Genomic DNA, 18278 nt, shown 5'->3' with positions numbered 1-18278 from the left:
AATAAATACTTTACACCATTCTCTGAACTCTGAGTGGTTTCATCATTAGCAGTGGACTGCATTCTTTCTGGTAACTTTAGTATTAGACCTTCTAGAACTTCCTGGGCAGACACCATGGGAGGTTTACAATTATATATGTTATTCTGTCTCCTCTTTGTTTCAAATGTATATGTCTTGTCTTCTCAGGCAGACTGCAAATTCTTTAAGGTCAGAAACCCTCCAAGTCTTACTTTTTATGTCCCCCCCCCACCCCAACTAGACACATTTATTTTTTAACTCTTACTTAACCTTTACCCAGTGAAAATTCCCTTTGAGGTGTTAACAAATAATATACTTGGGATTCGAATTTATGTTAAGCATCAGGGCCACATACTCAAATGCTATTAAAAATGAATGCTGATTCATCCACTATAATTATATATATATACATATATATATGTATACATACATATATATACTGTCAGAAAGAACCACCCTCATTGTGGTCAGCTGAGAATTTTTTTCTGTCCACTGAACTTGTTAATATCTCAAGGCAATAATAATAATAATAATAATAATAATAATAATAATAATAAATGCAGATAAATGAAAACCCTGGAAAACCAACAAACAGTTCTTCACAAACTGAGAGCTCTCATCCTTCATATAAAAGCGTATCTGAATATTAGTCAAAGTAAATATTAGTAAAGAATTATTGAATTAGATTAGATCATTTTGGAATTTTGCCTTTTCCACCAATGAATTGTCATTAACTCTACTCTAAATAGAAATAAGAAAAATTAGAATTACCTTTATCTGCCTTCTCTATTCTGGTAATACATAGGGAAAAAAACACTGCAATTTCATTCACTCCCTCCATAACAAATATGCCCTCAATCAACAATAAATGTATTCCAGATTCTGTTCCAGGTGTTGAGGGTGCTGCTGAGGGGAAGACACAAAATGCTTTGTTCTTATGGCATATTTCCTCTGTACTATTTACATATGGAGGCTCCATGTAGGTTAATGGCATAAAATATTTATCATCCCACAAATCATTTGTGGAGTACCTCATACATTCCAGACACTTTCCTAGGTATTTATATTATTGTGATGAACAAAATAAATTCCTTGCTCCCCTGGAACTTATATTTGGGGTGGGGGAGGCAGTCAAATAGATAAATGTAAGGCTGGTGGAAGTGCTCTAAAGAAAAACAAAGCTGGATGGTGAACCAGGTATTCATGGAAGGAGCTCTATTTTATGTAGAGTGATAAAGGCCTCTCTAACAAGAAATGGTGTTGCTACAGACACTTGATGAGGTGAGGGAACTAGTTAGTCAGGTGGACTGTTTGGGGGAACTGTTCCAGGTTGATGAATGGCAAGTGCAAACGCTCTGATGCAAGAGTGGGGCTTGGTGAGTTTGAGTAGAACTAACAGAGTAAGAGGAGGGTCTTAGGAAGTGGGGGTAAAAGGGATGAGCGAGGTCAGTCAGATCAAATAAGACAGTGTAGTCCTTCATAAAGACAGTGTAGTCCATGCATTTTAATTGGAAATGGAAAGCTGTAGGAAGGTGTTTTTTTTGTTTTTGTTTTTGTTTTTTTGACAGACAGAGACAGCGAGAAAGGGAACACAAGCAGGGGGAGTGGGAGAGGGAGAAGCAGGCTTCCCCCTGACGCAGGGCTCGATCCCAGGCAGAGGCTTAAGACTAAGCCACCCAGGCGCCCCTGTAGGCCCCTGTAGGAAGGTTTTGAGCAGAGGAGAGACATGACCAAATTTATGTCATGAAATGATCACTGTGGTCGCTGTTGACACAGTAGACCTCAGGGAGGCAAAGGCAGAACAGTAAGAGGCTATTGTAAGCTTCTAGGTGAGAGATGATGATGGCTTGGATAGGAGATGGTGAGAGTGGTCAGATTCTGGATGTATTTCCAATGCTTGCGCTGAGTGAAAAAAGACAAAAAAAGAAGACATACTGTATGATTCCACTTATATCAAATTCTAGAAATTATAAATTAATCTATAGCAACAGAAGGTTGTTTGGAGACAGGCAGGAAGGGGGAGGGAAGGATTACAAAGGAGCACGAGGGCTCTTTTATCGGTGATGGATATAGTTAATTATCTTGATTATAGTGATGGTCTCATGGGTCAAAACTTATCAAACTGTACACTTTAAATGTGTGCAGTTTATTATATGCCAGTTATTATATGCAGTTTATTATATGTAATATGCCAATTACCTTCCAATAAAGCTATTAAAATAAAGAGAGCCCAGGATTGTCTGATGGATTGGATTTGGGTGTGAGAGAAAGAGTTGCCAGGAATTAAGTTTTTGACTTGAGCATCTGGAAGATGGGAATTAAAATGGCATTTATTGAGATATGGAAAGATCGACAAATGCAAAGTGCTCCAACCAACGCCAGAACATTGCAGCCACTCTTCTCTGGGCTGATCCATGGGCTGTGGCCAGCCTGCCTGCCTGCCTGCCTTCCTTCCTTCCTCCCTCCCTTCCTTTCTTTCTTTCACACATATAGATAATTCAGTTATACTGTGATTTAAACAAGATTTTGCTTCCCCTAGTCAGAAAGAAAGTACAAAAATTGCATGTTGCTTGATGGAGGCTTTACAGAATTTTGATTAAGAGGGAGGATATTCCCTGGATTTGAATCTGAGCTCCATCTCTCACTAGATGTGTGAATGCCCCAATTTGCTCATCTCAAAAATGGAAGATAGTAATAGCATCCTCTACTGTTGTGAAGATTCAACCAATCGATGCATATAAAGACCTCAGAATAACACCTGGGCCTAAAGAAAGAACTCAGTAAAAGTTAGCTGCCATTTATTAGCTTTTCCTTACCTGATATTTATTCTTTAGCTGTTTTTATATCAGTTGGTTTCCACTAAATTGTGGATTTCTTTAGACAAGGGCCAGATATCTTGTCTCATGACCTACATCTTTCCCCATGCCACCCTAGTGTCTGGCATGCATAAATGATAGCATAAAATGGAAGCTCAACACATTTGTGTTGAATTAAATTACTTCTTCCCTTAGGGATAAAGGCCCAAGAATCTGAAGATCTCAGCACTGGTATACATTGCCAACCCCTACTCCCCAAGGCTCAAAAAAAGACCAAGCTGGCCACCGGCTCTCATTTCCATCACCAACCCACCGTTCCACTCGTGCCCCTTCCCAATCAAAGGGGATCATGGATGGGGCCCCCAAGGAACCCCTGGGAACCTGAAGGAGAGAGAGTCTCAAGCCAGAGACTAACAGTGGCAACTCGTGGACGGGTTTGGTAGTTTGGAAAAGGAGGCACCAAACCAAGAATGGGGGTGAGGGTGGCGGTGGGCTGGTTCGGGCTGGACCAGAAATGAGAAAGTGCCAGGAAAGGACCCCGTATTGGGCTGGCGGGTGGGGGCCCCACGGTCGCAGAGAATGAGGCGGGGCGGAGGGCCGACTGCGAAGGGACCTGGCGAGGCAAGAGAGACGGGAGAGGCGGCCGCTGGGGAGGCGCGCGGAGGACCGCGCGGGGAGCGGGTCGGAGCGCGCGCCCTCGGGCGCCCGCAGCCCCTCGCCGAGGCCGCGCTGACGTGTCGGCCAGGAACGCCGCGGCCTCCGGCACCGCCCCTCCCCGCCGCGCGCCCCGCCCGCCGCGCTCCGCCCTCGGCCCCGCCCTCCGGCGCCCGCCCGGCCTCGCCTCCGCCTCCGCGCCGCCGGCTCCCCTGCGGTGACCACAACATGGCTGCGGCGCCGGGGCTGCTCTTCTGGCTGCTCCTGCTCGGGCCGCCCTGGCGGGTGCCGGGCCAACCGCACCCGGACACTAGCCGGCGCTTCGCGGAGCACAAACTGTGCGCGGACGAGGAGTGCAGCAGTGAGTGGCGGGAGGGCGGCGGCGGCGGGGCCGCGCGGGGGCGGGAGATGGGCAGCCCCGCTAGCTGGCCGGGGGCGCAGGCCGGGCGGGCGCGGCGCCGGGGTGGGCGAGCGCCGGCGCCCCGCGCTGTCCCCTCGGCTTTCGGCGTCCGCCGGCCCTGGCCCGGGGGCTGCGCCTCCCACTTGTTGCCAGCGTTTCCTTTCCCTCCGCTGATCTGGCGGGGTTTGAGGTTGGCGGTGGCCCCCGGTTTCCCCAGGGGCGGCTCGCAGCGTCCACTCCCCGCCTGGCCCTGAGGGGCGCCTGAGCAGTTGGGGTGCGCGCGGCGCGCCCTGGGCTCCCCGCGCTGCAGCGAGCGCTCTCCTGCCCCCGCCGCGGGGACCTGGGTGGGTGCAGTCGGGGGCGCAGATGCGCCGAGGACTCGGCGGGTGCGTTCCCGGCCGCAGGTTCGTGGGGGGGGGGCTTGGGAAGGGCGCTGGCGCTGCCCCTTCGCCCTACTGCCTCTCTCGGATTTGGGGCTCGTACCGCCTTTTGACAGGGATTGGAGTTTGGGTTTGGGACGAGCCCGGAGTCCAAGCATGCAGGGTATTCCAAGGTCTCGCCTCTGTTCTGCCTCAGTCCTGTCATGTCTGTGCTTGGAAGTCTCCTTGCAGACAGCCAGGCAGGGAGGGCACCTTAAGGAAGGCCAAAATCTTTCGCTCTCGAAAGAGGCCGAGCGAGAATCTGCCTCTGCCACTTGGGACCGGCAGCCTCCTCTTCTTTGCGCAGGAAGCGGAATTGTGCCCCAGTCCTAGATTGGGGGTGGGGGATGGACTGTGGGCGGTGAGGAGGACAGAGATCCCCAGAGTCAGATCAAGAGGATTCTTAAAGTAATCATAATAAATATTTATTTTCATGAACCTGGCCAGCCTTAGCCTTAGTCACTTGTGTTGTTGGAATCTCTTCCCATGTGTTTGTGGGACCGGGATCATTCTTAGGGCCTCCCGGAGGGTCTTCAGAAACGGTTGTTCATAACTTGTAAACAGTACATATAAAAAATGTTCATGCTGAAAAGGCCGTATGCCTACAGTTTAGCTATTTATATTCAAATCGGTGCTATTCAAAAACAAACTTCATAGTTGGAAGAGTTTGTATTACCGCAACACCCTGAACAGGAAGCGAGGAGGCATCTTTGTGTTAAGCCATTCCTAGAGGTAACCTAGGGCTGAAGCAAATCAATACTACGAAAGTGGAGCAACTTCCACACTTTTCCCCTTCAGTTTTCTGTGCGCAAACCCAGATGATTAGCAAGCAGGGTTGGCTAAGACAAAATATTTGCCCTTCTTTGCTTTCAAGCACTCCGCTACTTGGGTTCCTCAAAACCAGTTAGCTGGAGAATCACATCGCTGATGCTTCCCCAGCATGGAGACATGGTGTTGAAAGGGCCCTTACTTGTCACATAAGTTGAGAATGGCATGTGTCCAAACAGAACCAAAACACAACAGGCGGCAGCCCAGAAGGGTAGGAGACTGTGTGTTGCATAAAGTATCTAGTAAGGTGTGTGAGTGAGAGAGCTGTCCTGTACTTTTCAGAAAGTTGTTTCACAGTGTGCGGTAATGTCATCTAATTTATTGTTACAGTTTTTCAGTGATCTCTTCTAAGGGGGAAACAAAAGAAACATGGCCATTTCCAGTTGCGATAGAATCCTCAATCTTAAATTGTCCCATCACCTTCAACCTGGCCTTTTCCCCTAGTTATATCTGAATTAGGATGCTGACATGTATTAAAGTAATCGGATTTTAGCTTCAAAATCCAAATAACCGCCCTCAAATCTATCTGTTCGTCCCTCAAATATATATTTAAAGATACATTTTAATGTATTTATGGCTCACTGGCTTTAAGAAAAAGTGTTCTTTCCATGTCACCCTTCTTTTCTCTACTATTGTATCTATTGTCCATTTCATCTTATATCAGAAACTGTGTAGTTGGCCAACAAAAAGAAAAATGCTGCTTCTACTAGTTTCTAGATCAAGTGTGATTTAAGTCCTGCATTTTAAGATTGAAGGTAACTACTGAACAATTCTCATAGTTTTGCTTGTCCCTGCAACATTGTGATGCCCACTTGTGATTTTGTGTATAGACATTAATAAATAAGGGTATCTTCCCTTCGGAATGTTGGGTACAGTGAACATTATTTTCATGATAATTTCACATTACCCTGTCATGTGATTGGACTGGTAATAGGACGTGATGTCCTTTCCCGTTAATTTATCCAGATACCGTACAGGGAGATCAGCATGGCTTCAGATGAAGTCGGCAGTGTTTACTCCTGCATGGTAGCAGTTTACAGCCACTTAACAATAGGGCCTTTTAGTGTTAGTTCAAGTTAATTGCCCCTTTGGGGGTTCCTGGGTGCTCTCCCCAGCTCCCTGTTACCTCTTCATGCGGCCATGCTTAAGCCAGCCAGCATCTGTACTTGAATTTATTCAGTTGTGCCATGAAGCTTTTTATGATTACGAAACAGCAGAGATTGAAGACAAGAAGGTTAGAGAGGAGACCAAGAATTTCTCTTGACACCAACTCTGTGTGGCGGTGGACTCATTGCTTTTTGTTTATCCATAGAGAAAAACAGGGAAAGTGGCCGTCTCTCCTGTCTGCTTGTAGGGGATGATATATAATGATAAAGCTCTAGAGTTTAGATACTTGGAGCCTGTGAATTGAAAGCGATTGATTCCAGAGAGTACTGGAGAAACTTGATTGTTGTTTACAGAATGGAGGATACGCTCCTGTTGCCTGATAAAGCAGTTTGGACTGTGAAAGTTGAATCCTGATACCTGTTTCTCTCTCCCCCCACCCCGCCCCATCTTTTACCTACAGTGTTAATGTACCGGGGTGAGGCTCTCGAAGATTTTACAGGCCCAGATTGTCGTTTTGTGAGTTTTAAAAAAGGTGACCCTGTGTATGTCTACTATAAACTGGCAGGGAGACCTCCTGAAGTTTGGGCCGGAAGTGTAAGTACAAATTTGACATACTTTATCTTCTTACTTTTTATTGGCTTGTTTCTCACTGTGGATGGAGATAACTGTTTCCTGGGGTCTTAGATGGAGTTAACTTGTCCTCTCTGCTAGACTGGGAAAACAGAAGGTGTCTGTGTGTCCCCAGCAGGCATCAGGTCTGGCCCCGGGTAGGGGCTCTGCTCTGTTCCTTAAACAAAACAACTGCTTCTGGTTGTTGCTTCTCAGCAGTAAGTTCGAGGCCTTATCAGCGGTGGATGCTCCATCCATAGGAAAGGTTGTAGTGGCGAAACCTGAAAATTCTGAACTTCATTGCTTCACAACAGAAGGGTTCGCGAGCATTAGACTTAATCCTGTAAACTTTTTGCGGGACAGTGTTTCACGTGTTCCTGTTTAAAGTTGATTGTATGTGTATTTTTTTCTAAGTTATTAATATTTGTGAAAGATGGGCAGCTCTGGGAACAGTTACCTAATCATATGTACTGTTACTCGTCCGTTAAAAAAGCAAAATGTCCTTTTCATTGTGTGTTTTTTGTTTCCTTGTTTTGTTTGCAACTTCTGCGTCATCCTTTTCCTGCTCTTCAGACACTTGCTCCTGGAGCTTCCCCCAGCTGCTCTCTTCCCAGCCGGTTTCAGGGTGCCCTGATGACAGACGTGGAAACCAGTGACTCCATCATGCTCTGATTTTTAAAAAAAATTTTTTGTTCAAGTATAATTAACTTTGTTCTATTAGTTTCAGGTGTACAATGTAGGAACTCCACAGTTCTATGTGCTACTCAGTGCTCATCACCACAAGAGTACTCTTAATCCCCTGTACCTATTTCACCCATTCTTCCACCCACCTCCCCTGTGGCACCCACCAGTTTGTTCTCTGTATTCAAGTGTCTGTTTTTTTGTCTCCTTTTTTCTTTGTTTTGTTTCTTAAATTTCACATGTGAGTGAAATCATATGGCATTTATCGTTCTCTGGCCAACTTATTTTTCTTAGCATTATACCTTTTAGGTCCATCCATGTCGTTGCAAATGGCAAGATTTCATTCTTTTTTATGACCAAGTAATATTCCAGTGTGTGTGTGTGTCTGTGTGCGTGTCTGTGTGTCTGTGTGCATGTCTGTGTGTACCACATCTATGTCTACTCCTCAATTGGTGGACACTTGGGTTGCTTCCACATTTGGCTATTGTAAGATTTTATTTATTTAGATAGATATCAAGAGAGTGCACTCACAGGGGGAGGGACAGAGGGGGAGGGAGAGGGACAAGCACACTTTACGCTGAGTGTGGAGCCCTATGTGGAGCTTGATCCCATGACCCTGAGATCATGACCTCAGCCAAAACCAAGATTGATGCTCAACTGATTGAGCCACCCAGGCGCCCCATTGGCTGTTGTAAATAATGCTCATGCTTTTGATGGTTTTAATGAGGAGATTCCCTAGCAGTGACCAGACTTGAGAGGCTTATGAGTTCTTGTCCTTTCTTTTCTAAAAAGTGTGATGTGTGGACTGTTTACTTACTGAAAGTTGTAAGAGTTTTTGATGTCCTTAGGGTTGTTCAGACTTCCAGAAATACCCAGTCTCCACTGTGAAAACTTTTACTATCAATAAGATACCAAACAACAGAAAATAAGGCTTGAGAAACCTACACAGGGAAAAACAGATTCATTTTGTTGGTGTTCCAGATTCCTAGGGAGGAATCTTGAAAGACCAACTAACCGGTCAGGTTCAGCCCTTGTAATTTGGGCAGAATCCTGATTGAATCACTAGATACAAAGAAGGATCTGTTCTGTTTCCTTCAAGTCGACCACATTAGATTTCCTGATAATCTTTACTCTTGGAAAGTTTTTTCTCAATACCTAGGCTGCACGTTTTATGTACAGTGAGGTGGTTAAGTTGGAGCATTTGGTACGTGAGCTCGACTTGCATTTTCTTATGGCCACGGTCACCTCTCCTGTTGCCGTCTTAGGGAGGCACTGCTCTAGCACCCTAGCCAGAGGGCTCTGTGCTGTTTGATGATTGTCCAGGTGGCACTTTGTTTGCACTGCTTACGTGGCATCCCTTTTACTGCCTTGTCTTGCAGTTGGTGTGTGTACTGTCTTTGCTCCTGTAAAGTCATAAGCTCCGTAACAGAAGGGCCCATGTCTTACCCATCTTCCTTTTGAATATTTTCTTTCAGGGTAGTGGCACTTATTTACATGTGTCCTGATGGTAGCTTATACAGAATTTATTCTCTTGAACAAATGTTCTACTTCTTCCCCACCCCCGCAATCAAATTAATAGTTCCTTGGCAGGGATGGTGTATGGAAGCAAAATTAGATCTAAAGCTTACTTCCAGTCCTGAGGGTCCATGATTCTGAACCCCTTTTTGTCAGATCCTGAAGCACAGAATACCACCCCCCAGTGTAAAAATACGGAGGTTTTTTTTTCTTAAGATTTTATTATTTTTAGTAATCTCTGTACCCAACATGGGGCTTGAACCCACAATCCTCAGATCAAGACTCACACGCTCTACTGACTAAGCCAGCCAGGTACCCCCAAAATATGGAGTTTTATATGACCTATGGTCCGATTTATATGACCTATATGACCTATTGACCTCGGTCAATGGACCGAGACTACACAAAGACAAATTTATTTCCTTTTTCCATATATTTCTGATTTCTCTCCCTTTCCCAGATTTTCTCTTAATAAAATTTTCCTGAAAAGGAAAAAAAGTATATTTTCCCTCAGTCTCTCCTCTTATTTCATGAAACTTATATTTTAGGAAATTAAAAACTCTCTCCCCTTCGTTTTCAAAATGATTCTTGTTTCTGTTTTTTAGTTTTTGTTCTGCAGCCTTTTTGGGTTTCTTAGAGTTCTAGATTTTAACTGCCAGTGTAGCAGTTTTTAATTGCTCTGTCTTATCTAATCTTCAAGACCGTATTCTAGTACTCAGACTGGCTTTCACATATTTGCCAGGCATAACAACAGCACTCCTAATGAGGATATTTTAGGAGTTGGTGATAAGATAGCCTTTTTCTCCTTTGGTGCATTGGATCTGCCTATCAGCCTCCTTCGGAGAGATCTGCTTTCCATTTCAGATGTAGCCAGTAGAAGACAGTGTATGCATCTCAAGAAGACACACTTTATGTATTTTAGCTGTTAGTGCTGTAGGTAAATGGGGTTATTTTCTCTAGAGGTTTACTTTGCATGAAACTAAAGCTTGATGTATACATTAGTATGAATTTTACTTTCTCCCCCAAATACTGGAAAATCTAGTTTTTAAATAAGCTACTACAGCCCATTCTATCAATAAATATTTGCTTTTTGTCATAGTGATCACACATTTTAGCAATTTTATATTCTTTTTACTTAATTTTCATGGCTGTTTATTGGTTTAAGAAAGACTTCTAAGTGTACCAGTTGATGAGCAAAGCTGTGAAATGTGCAGGTAAATTATTGCTAGAGGTTATTTGCAATTGTGTTTCTAACCAGCTTTGATTTGCAGGTTTGTTTTTTTTTAAAGATTTTTATTTTTGAGTAATCTCTTTACCCAGCATGGGGCTCAAACTCACGATCCCGAGATCAAGAGTCGCATGCTCTTCTGACTGAGCCAGCCAGGTGCCCCTGATTTGCATAGTTTTAATCACAAAATATACAATAACTTTCTCTTATGTAGGTCTTTTATCTACTTCAGAAATATAACTTTATGTGCTCTGTGTTTAGAATTAAGTTGCATGTTGAAAGGAAGCCTCAGTGGTTTTAGAAAAGTTGGCTTTAAGATATTCTATACTTAATTTTCATTGGAATAATCTGTGTAATCATAATAGCAACTATCTGTCTCTTGTGGTTATGCCTACCTACCTATCTATTTCCTGTCACTACTAAGAAGTCTGTCATTTGTATTTCTTATACAGAATTTTGATTGGTGTTTGTTTCTTTTGCCTATTCTTTCATATAGGTTGGGCGTATTTTTGGATATTTTCCGAAGGATTTAATCCAAGTAGTCCATGAATATACTAAAGAGGAGCTACAAGTTCCAACAGATGTAAGTTATGGACTTTTTTTGGTTCTTAATTATAAATTGCCTTTCAAATTCATCAGTGATAGTCAGTTAATGATTTTTGAAAGTCTTTGTGTTTTGGTCAGAAAAAACCAAGTTCAAAAAAAAAAAACAAAAACCAAGTTCACATGTGTGTATCAAGTTTTAATTTAGAATCAGATTACCTTTAAAAATAGAAAAAAGAAGAAAGAAAAGTTTGAAAAGAATTTATAGGAGATTATATATCATTATTTGGTAGTTGTCTAATATGTGTACTCTTATATAGGGTTTTTCTTTGCTGCTTTATATGAAGAAAAAATTAAGAATTCAATATCTTCTTAGTGATTAAGTTTCAGAGGTAAATCTTTTTATTTTTTTAAGATTTTTAAAAAAATATGTTTATTTATTTTAGAGAGCGAGCAAGCGCGAGCAGGGGGAGGGGCAGAGGGAGAAGGAGAGAAACTCAAGCAGACTCCGCGCTGAGCGCGGAGCCCGACACAGGGCTCGATTTCATGACCCTGAGATCATGACCTGAGCCGAAATCAAGAGTCAGAGGCTTAACCGACTGAGCCACCCAGGCACCCCAAGAGGTAAATCTTTTTAGAAGCAAAAGGAGAAGGTATCTCAATCAGAAAACCACTCATTGAATAGCTCTTAGACATTTTAAGTATAGAGAAATCAGGTGAAATTAAACCCTACATTATGTACTAGGCCACAAATGCCAGTTTACCATGGTTTTCTTATCACTGAGTCTTCAGTGATTTCAGGGGTTATAGTTATGCTGTAGGGAATTTGAGAGATTTGGAGGAGTCTAGTCTCAGATCTGCACAGTACTGACTGCCCACCCTATAAAGCATTCATCTGAATGCACTGACAGCTCTGTGATGATGAGAATTTTGTGTTCTGGGATCCTTAGTCCTGCTGATTATTTTCTGGAGTTTTAAAATTTATAGTAATTGACGCTCACTTTCATTCAAGCATCCTTGAGCAGTTCTTTGCAGTGCTGCGGAACATGCAAGCTGCTGTCCTAGAGGTATTCTTAGATGAGATTGGCAGAATATATGGAGTCTTAGAGCCAGTGCTGTTCTTAACATTTCTCGATAATCGCAAGGGTCATAAAATCAGCCCATTACCTGTCTGGCCTCATTCCTAATGAAGAGACTCCCCAGGATATAGGTGTGAGACGGCAGTTCATTGGTCACAGTGACCTCACTAGTTGGGGAGTCTGCCTTCTTTCTGTACCTCCCACTGCACGCTTCCCTCAGTATTAAGAAAATAGCGTGGAAACACATGTGGTGAAAAGAAGAAATCATCCATCCCTACTGCACTGGTCAGGGCTCCTCAGACTTTTGTGAAAGTTTAGTTAGGAGAAGAGAATTATCTTTGTTGGCTTTTAACTTTCCCTCTGTGTATGGCCCCTTTTATGTCAATTTGCTTATTATTGGAGGAAAGGAAGAATATAGATTTATGGATAGTTCTGAAAGCAGATCTTAATGACATCTAGAACCCTGATTTAGAGTAGAGTATATTCCTTACTGAATCTTGTTTTCAGGTTGTATTTGAGGTAAGAATTAAGTGGGGAGCCCCCTTGACACCCTTCTTCGTGCCTTTAAGTGTTTAGTTCCCATGCCTCTGTGTTTTAATAAGATACTTCCTAAGCTGATTTGTCTTTTCCAATCTAAAGAAAATATGAGCCAAAAAAATCTGTGTAGACTTAGATCCTGACAGCAAGGTGATTTTGCCTGTCTCTAGTGGGGTAAACAGAAGTACAGCCTGGAGGGCACAGTGATAGGGAAGCTGGTGGTCTTCCAGCTTCTTCTGCACATATTATCATGAGATGAATTCCCAGAACATCAGGCATAGATATTGGGAGTTGGGGGACCCAATAAATGACACCCTGTGTTTTCTCTACTTGTGCTCAGAACAAATTGAGAGACCCAGGAGTCGGGCACATGGAGACCAAATTGTCACTATTATTTATTGATAAAGCTTTTCAGTGAACATGGCTCAGGTTGCAGAAATAGTGGGCTTTCTAACTTTGTAGTCTAGAATAAGACCAACTGCCCAGCCACAGACAGAGCTAGCTAATGGGGGGCCACCCCTGGAGGACTGTCCCTGTAAAACTGTCAGCATGGTGGGGGAGAGGATGTGTGTTCCCTCCAGCAGGTCCCCCAAACAGAAAACAGGGATGGTATAGAGCAAAGGCACCAGCCACATGAATCATGTTTCCCCTGGGGAAGAGACAGTGAAGGGCAGCCAGGAGTAGTACTCAGGTAGGAGTCCTTCTCCATGGAAGCAGGGAACCAGGGAAAAGTGGATTCTAGCTTCTATATCCCTTCACTACCCAAGAAGAGTTGTTGCCCAAGGTAGACACGGAACCCCCTCCAGAGCCAATTTGAGATTATCTCTGTCACTAGCATGGGTAAGAGTTTGCTCTTATACTTAGTGACATGCTAACTTTTTTTTTTTTTTCTCTTGCAGGAGACAGATTTTGTTTGTTTTGATGGGGGAAGAGATGATTTTGATAATTATAATGTAGAAGAACTTTTAGGATTTTTGGAATTGTATAATTCTGCAACTGGAGATTCTGAGAAAGCTATGGAAAAACCTCAGCGTGAGGACACCCCTCCTGAAGTATTTGAGGAAAGCGACCTTGAACCCGAACTAGTAGAAGTTAACTCAGAGGAGAGTGAAAGTGTCTTCTCAGAAAATACTAAGGAACTCAAGGAAGGATCTGGGGCTCAGAAGAACCACCCCCATGTAAACAGTCAAGCAGGTCATGCTCAGGGAGACCCATCTTCATTTGAACCTTTTGAGGAAATGCTACAGGATAAACTAAAAGTGCCAGAAAGTGAAAACAACAAAACCAGCAATGGTTCTCAGGTCTCGAGTGAACAGGAGAAGATTGATGCTTACAAACTTTTGAAAAAAGAAATGACTCTGGACTTAAAAACCAAATTTGGCTCAACTGCTGATGCACTTGTATCTGATGACGAGACAACCAGACTTGTTACTTCATTAGAAGATGATTTTGATGAGGAATTGGATACTGAGTATTACACAGTTGGCAAGGAAGAGGAGGAGAACGAAGAAAACTTTGATGAGCTGCCGTTACTGACCTTCACTCATGGCGGAGAAGATGTGAAAACTCCAGTGAAGTCTGGAGTTGAGAAATACTCATCAGATAGAGAGCAGAGTTCAAACGAAGAGGATAAAGTTGAGGCAACGCAGCCCCCTGGCATCAAAAACTATGATAAAAACATACTAACAACCTGGGAGGATACTATCTTCTCTTTCACAGAAGGTGACAGACAAACAGGTGTGGATTTAGGGAGTTCTGATTCAGAGGAAGGAAAGGAAGGTGATGATGCGTTTGTCCCAGATAGCAAGTGGGGGAAACCACGATCAGCCACGGATTACATTGACCCTAAAAAGGCAGAAGATCATCTTTTGACTGTAGATGTCCCTAAAACAAATAATGAAAAAGACCCGGAAATTCATATTACAGAAAAAGGGACGAAAGTTGCGGAATCCAATAGGGGCCTGGCACAGGCTGAGATGGGGTTGGAGGAGGAGAAGCAGGAAGGCATGACTGCACACAGTTCTCCTCAAAGCAGTGACCCTGGCTCTTTGCCATCTGCTGGAAAGGGTAAAGAAATGTTGGAGTCAGCCTTCGATAACAAAGAAAATGACCTAAAAGGAGCAGCTGTTCATATTTCAAAAGGAATGCTCCCTGAAGAAAAGCCTGGAGAGCAGATTTTGGGAGGCGGCTTAGAACATGAACCAGTACCTAAAGCTTCAGGGAGTCAAGTGAACGAGGAAAAGATTGGACAGGAATCTGTGGATATTGCACCACCGCTGGGAGGTAATCAGCGTAATGCATCCAAAGACAATGTGGAAGAAGTACACGTTTTAGTAAGTGGATCAAAACCACACACGCTCTCGGTGGAGCATCCAAGTGAGGAATTTAAAGAGGAACAGCTTCTTAAGACTCAGAATCAACCTAGACCCTCCCCTCTGGATGAAATTGGTTTGCCAAGAGAACCGGAAGAAGAGGGCCCCATTTTGGGAAGAAATCTTTCTTGGCCACAAGGAAGAGAAGAGGTTGCTAGCCGCAGTAAGCAGATGGATGAGAAGATAAGGCTCTCCAAGGAGGAGGTCAAAGAGGACTCCTCAGGTGAAGAGTTTGCTGCTCACAAGCCCCTGGCGGGCTTGCGGGAAGTGGAGGCAACAGGCCAGACAGATGGCCTGGAAGGCCCAGGTTTCCAAACTGAGCAACCAGAGGCAGATGACAATTACAGCCCGGAAGAACTCCTGGAGGATGAAAATGCTCTAAGTGCAAAACAGTCTAAAGAACAAAGCCCTGAGATCCAGCGCGGGCAGCTAGATGTTAATCCGCAGGCCCCTGCAAGAGCTGGTTTAGGCCCCATTAATCCTGATGCAGAAACAGAAGGAAGCAAAGAAGAAACCAGTAATATTTTGGAAATTGAGAGAAAAAGAGAAACTTTGGGCGAAGGGGTAGACACAGGGGCCAGGGAAGCAGGTAGCCGGGTGGTGGAAACAGAAAACCCTCTTGTAGCTCAGAAAGCACAGCGAGCACCTGAAGTAAGGGACTCTCCTGACAAAAAAAATCAGACTTTAGGGTTGGGTGAAATGTTTCAGAATCAAGATACTGATAATTTTCAAGAAGACAGCCCTGAGGAATCCGTACAGAAGCCTGGGGTAGGTGAACTCTCGGAAGAGGACCAGGGGGACTTTGAGAGGCTCGCAGACACAGAGAGCCGGGGGTCTGCCACCGAGGAGCACAAAGATGCCCGGCCACACTGGGCGCCACATACAGCGGGGAAGCGGGCGCACAGCCGTGATGTGAAGGACCTGCCTATAATCGGCAGCTTCTTTAAAGAACAGCAGTCTCTGCAGAGGTTCCGGAAGTACTTTAACGTCCATGAGCTGGAAGCCATGTTCCACGAGATGTCGTTAAAGCTGAAGTCTGCACAGCAGGAGAGCCTGCCCTATAATGTGGAAAAAGTCCTGGATAAGGTCTTCCGTGCCTCCGAGTCACACATTCTGAGTGTAGCAGAGAAAATGCTTGATTCCCGTGTAACCGCAAACAGGGATCTGGGAGTGAAGGAAGATAACATATTCGAAGAGGCAGCGGTACTAGACGATATTCAAGACCTGATCTATTTCGTCAGGTACAAACACTCCGCCGTGGAGGACACTGCACCGCTGACCGTGGCACAGCTCCCCCGGGAAGGCTGGGGCGGCTCCACGGAAGGTAAAGTGCCCGCCTGTGGCCTCGTGGGGGCGCCGGAGAAGTGGGGGGCGCGGGGGGGGCAGGGGGCGCTGCTGAAGTGCCTCCTGCCTTATTTGTAAAGCTCTGTCCAGTTTACAGTGTGCCTGAAGGTAAGGGACAACAGCACTGTGACATCCACGTGTCCCTTCCTGCCTTCTTTCAGGTGGGAGCGTCGGTAAGGATTTCTCACTCTCTTTTCCCCTTTGGACAGTTGAGACTGGTAGCGTTTTCAAAAGGAAACTTTTTCTTTTCAAGTAAGCTCTACGCCCAGCGTGGAGGCTTGAACTCATGACGCTAAGGTCAGGAGTTGCATGTTCTTCTGTCTCAGCCAGCCAGGCACCCTGAGTGACGTGTAGTTGACACACAGTGTCACATTAGTTCCAGGTGTGCGACAAAGCGATTCGGCAGGTCTGTACACTGCTCTGCTCACTGCACGCGGAGCTCCCATCTGTCACCATACAAGACTTTCACAACACCACGGACTAGATTCCCTATGCTCTGCCTCTCATCCCTGTAAGTTATTCCATAACTGGAAGCCTCTGAAAGGGCTCTTTGGAACACAGTTTCTTAAGCACAAAGTAACTGCTCTCTGACCAAGGATTAGTTGGCATAATGTTTATTATTTATTTATTTATTTATTTTAAAAAAGATTTATTTTAGAGAGCGAGCAGGGGGAGGGGCAGAGGGAGAGAATCTCAAGCAGACTCCAGGTTGAGCTTGGAGCCTGACGAGCTCATGGGATTGAGCCCCACGACCCTGAGATCACGACCTGAGCTGAAACCAAGAGTTGGACGCTTAACGACTGAGTCACCCGGGCACCCCTGGCATAATGTTTAAATTGATGCCATGCCTGAGTTTCTTCACCCCCCCCCCACCTGTCCCTGTTTTCATCTTTTGTGGGTGTCATGGTCTTTCTTGCCTCTTTGGAGCACTTAGGTCAGTTAAATTCTACTGGGCCCAGGATTCTTGCATTCAGATTAATCAGTGACTGAACCAGGATGCAGAGCTTTCTAAACACAGCACTTGCCACATAGAAGCCTTCCCGTAAATAGTGATTGAATTGACCCTGAGCCAGGATCCTAATATAACCTGATTCCTAGTTCCGTGCCCTATTCTGTGTCCCCATGCTTTTCAGACTAAGGTATTTGAGCTGAGGCTTATGGTAAAGTACCACAGGGACATAAAGTCACAGAATATATGTATATTCCCAGAGGGCCAATTTTTCCTGAGAATTTGGGGAGGGGAACATTTTTGTGTGTAATCAAAGCAGATCTGTTTTGCATTAGAATGCAAAACTCTTATGAATTTTCAGGGTAAACCATGAGGCTTTAAAGACATTCATCTTTGCTGCCCTGAGCCTCTTGGGGAAAGAAATGGGTTCCCTCTTTTTGACAATTAGACATACCCTGAAAATATTTGAGTGGTACTTCAGCAGACTGCCTATGTACATAATGCCCTCCTCTGTGCTAGTTCTGTGAAATAAGCATGCATATGTATGAAAGAGTTCATGTTCTTTCTGTGTGGAGTAGATGCTTGGTATTTCTGCACTTGACTGGAATTCTCTTCTGTACCTTTATCTGTGTGAGCATGTGTTGGTTTGTCCAGGAAAGTTAGGTTATTGAAGACCCTACCATAAATGTGTTTGTTTATAAAATACTTGGAACGAGGGTTTCTTTATAAATTTTAGCCATCGGTGAAGTGAGATAAGAGCAGCTGAAACTCTTCCTTTCCTGCTCACTTGTGCTCCCTGGGATACTCGCATGTGGAGGGCGGTACTGAAGCGCCCGGGGGTGGACGGTGTTGGAGAGCTGCCTGGGGGGAAGGGTGGAGTGGGCAGTGTCAGCCGGCTTTGCCAGCCCAGGGCACGCTTCTTCCCTGCAGGGCTGCAGCCGCACCTTGAAGACAGTTTCCCACAAGATAACGCAGAGGACAATTTCCCACAAGATAGCGCAGAGGACCTTAAGGTAGAGATCCTCACAGAGCCCAGCCAGCTGGGTCAACCTGTGAGTGGTGACCGGGGTGGCTCAGAAGTGCCGCGGCAGCCAAATACTGCGAAGGACGAAGACCCAGGTAAAGCTTGCAGATTTTTCTCTACAAAGTGTAGGTATGTCTCATAAAGAAGAGCTTCTA

The 18278-nt window shown here is 44.7% G+C and overlaps 1 protein-coding gene across 3 annotated transcripts in view; it reads left to right on the top strand.

The window, feature by feature from the left end:
- Positions 1–3665: 3665 nt before the first annotated feature.
- Positions 3666–18278, top strand: part of MIA3 (MIA SH3 domain ER export factor 3) — a 56660-nt gene continuing 42047 nt past the window's right edge. For all 3 annotated transcript variants that reach the window (XM_032422467.1, XM_032422469.1, XM_032422465.1), the window contains exons 1-5: positions 3666–3849; positions 6703–6836; positions 10772–10858; positions 13334–16130; positions 18030–18218. In XM_032422467.1, coding sequence (XP_032278358.1) covers positions 3717–3849; positions 6703–6836; positions 10772–10858; positions 13334–16130; positions 18030–18218 — 3340 coding nt within the window. In that variant the 5' untranslated portion in view covers positions 3666–3716. The remainder of the gene's footprint in view (positions 3850–6702; positions 6837–10771; positions 10859–13333; positions 16131–18029; positions 18219–18278) is intronic.

This window comes from Phoca vitulina, unplaced genomic scaffold, assembly GCF_004348235.1.
Source record: "Phoca vitulina isolate PV1807 unplaced genomic scaffold, GSC_HSeal_1.0 scaffold26, whole genome shotgun sequence".
Lineage (NCBI taxonomy): Eukaryota > Metazoa > Chordata > Mammalia > Carnivora > Phocidae > Phoca > Phoca vitulina.
This window is presented reverse-complemented; position numbering and strand designations above follow the sequence as displayed.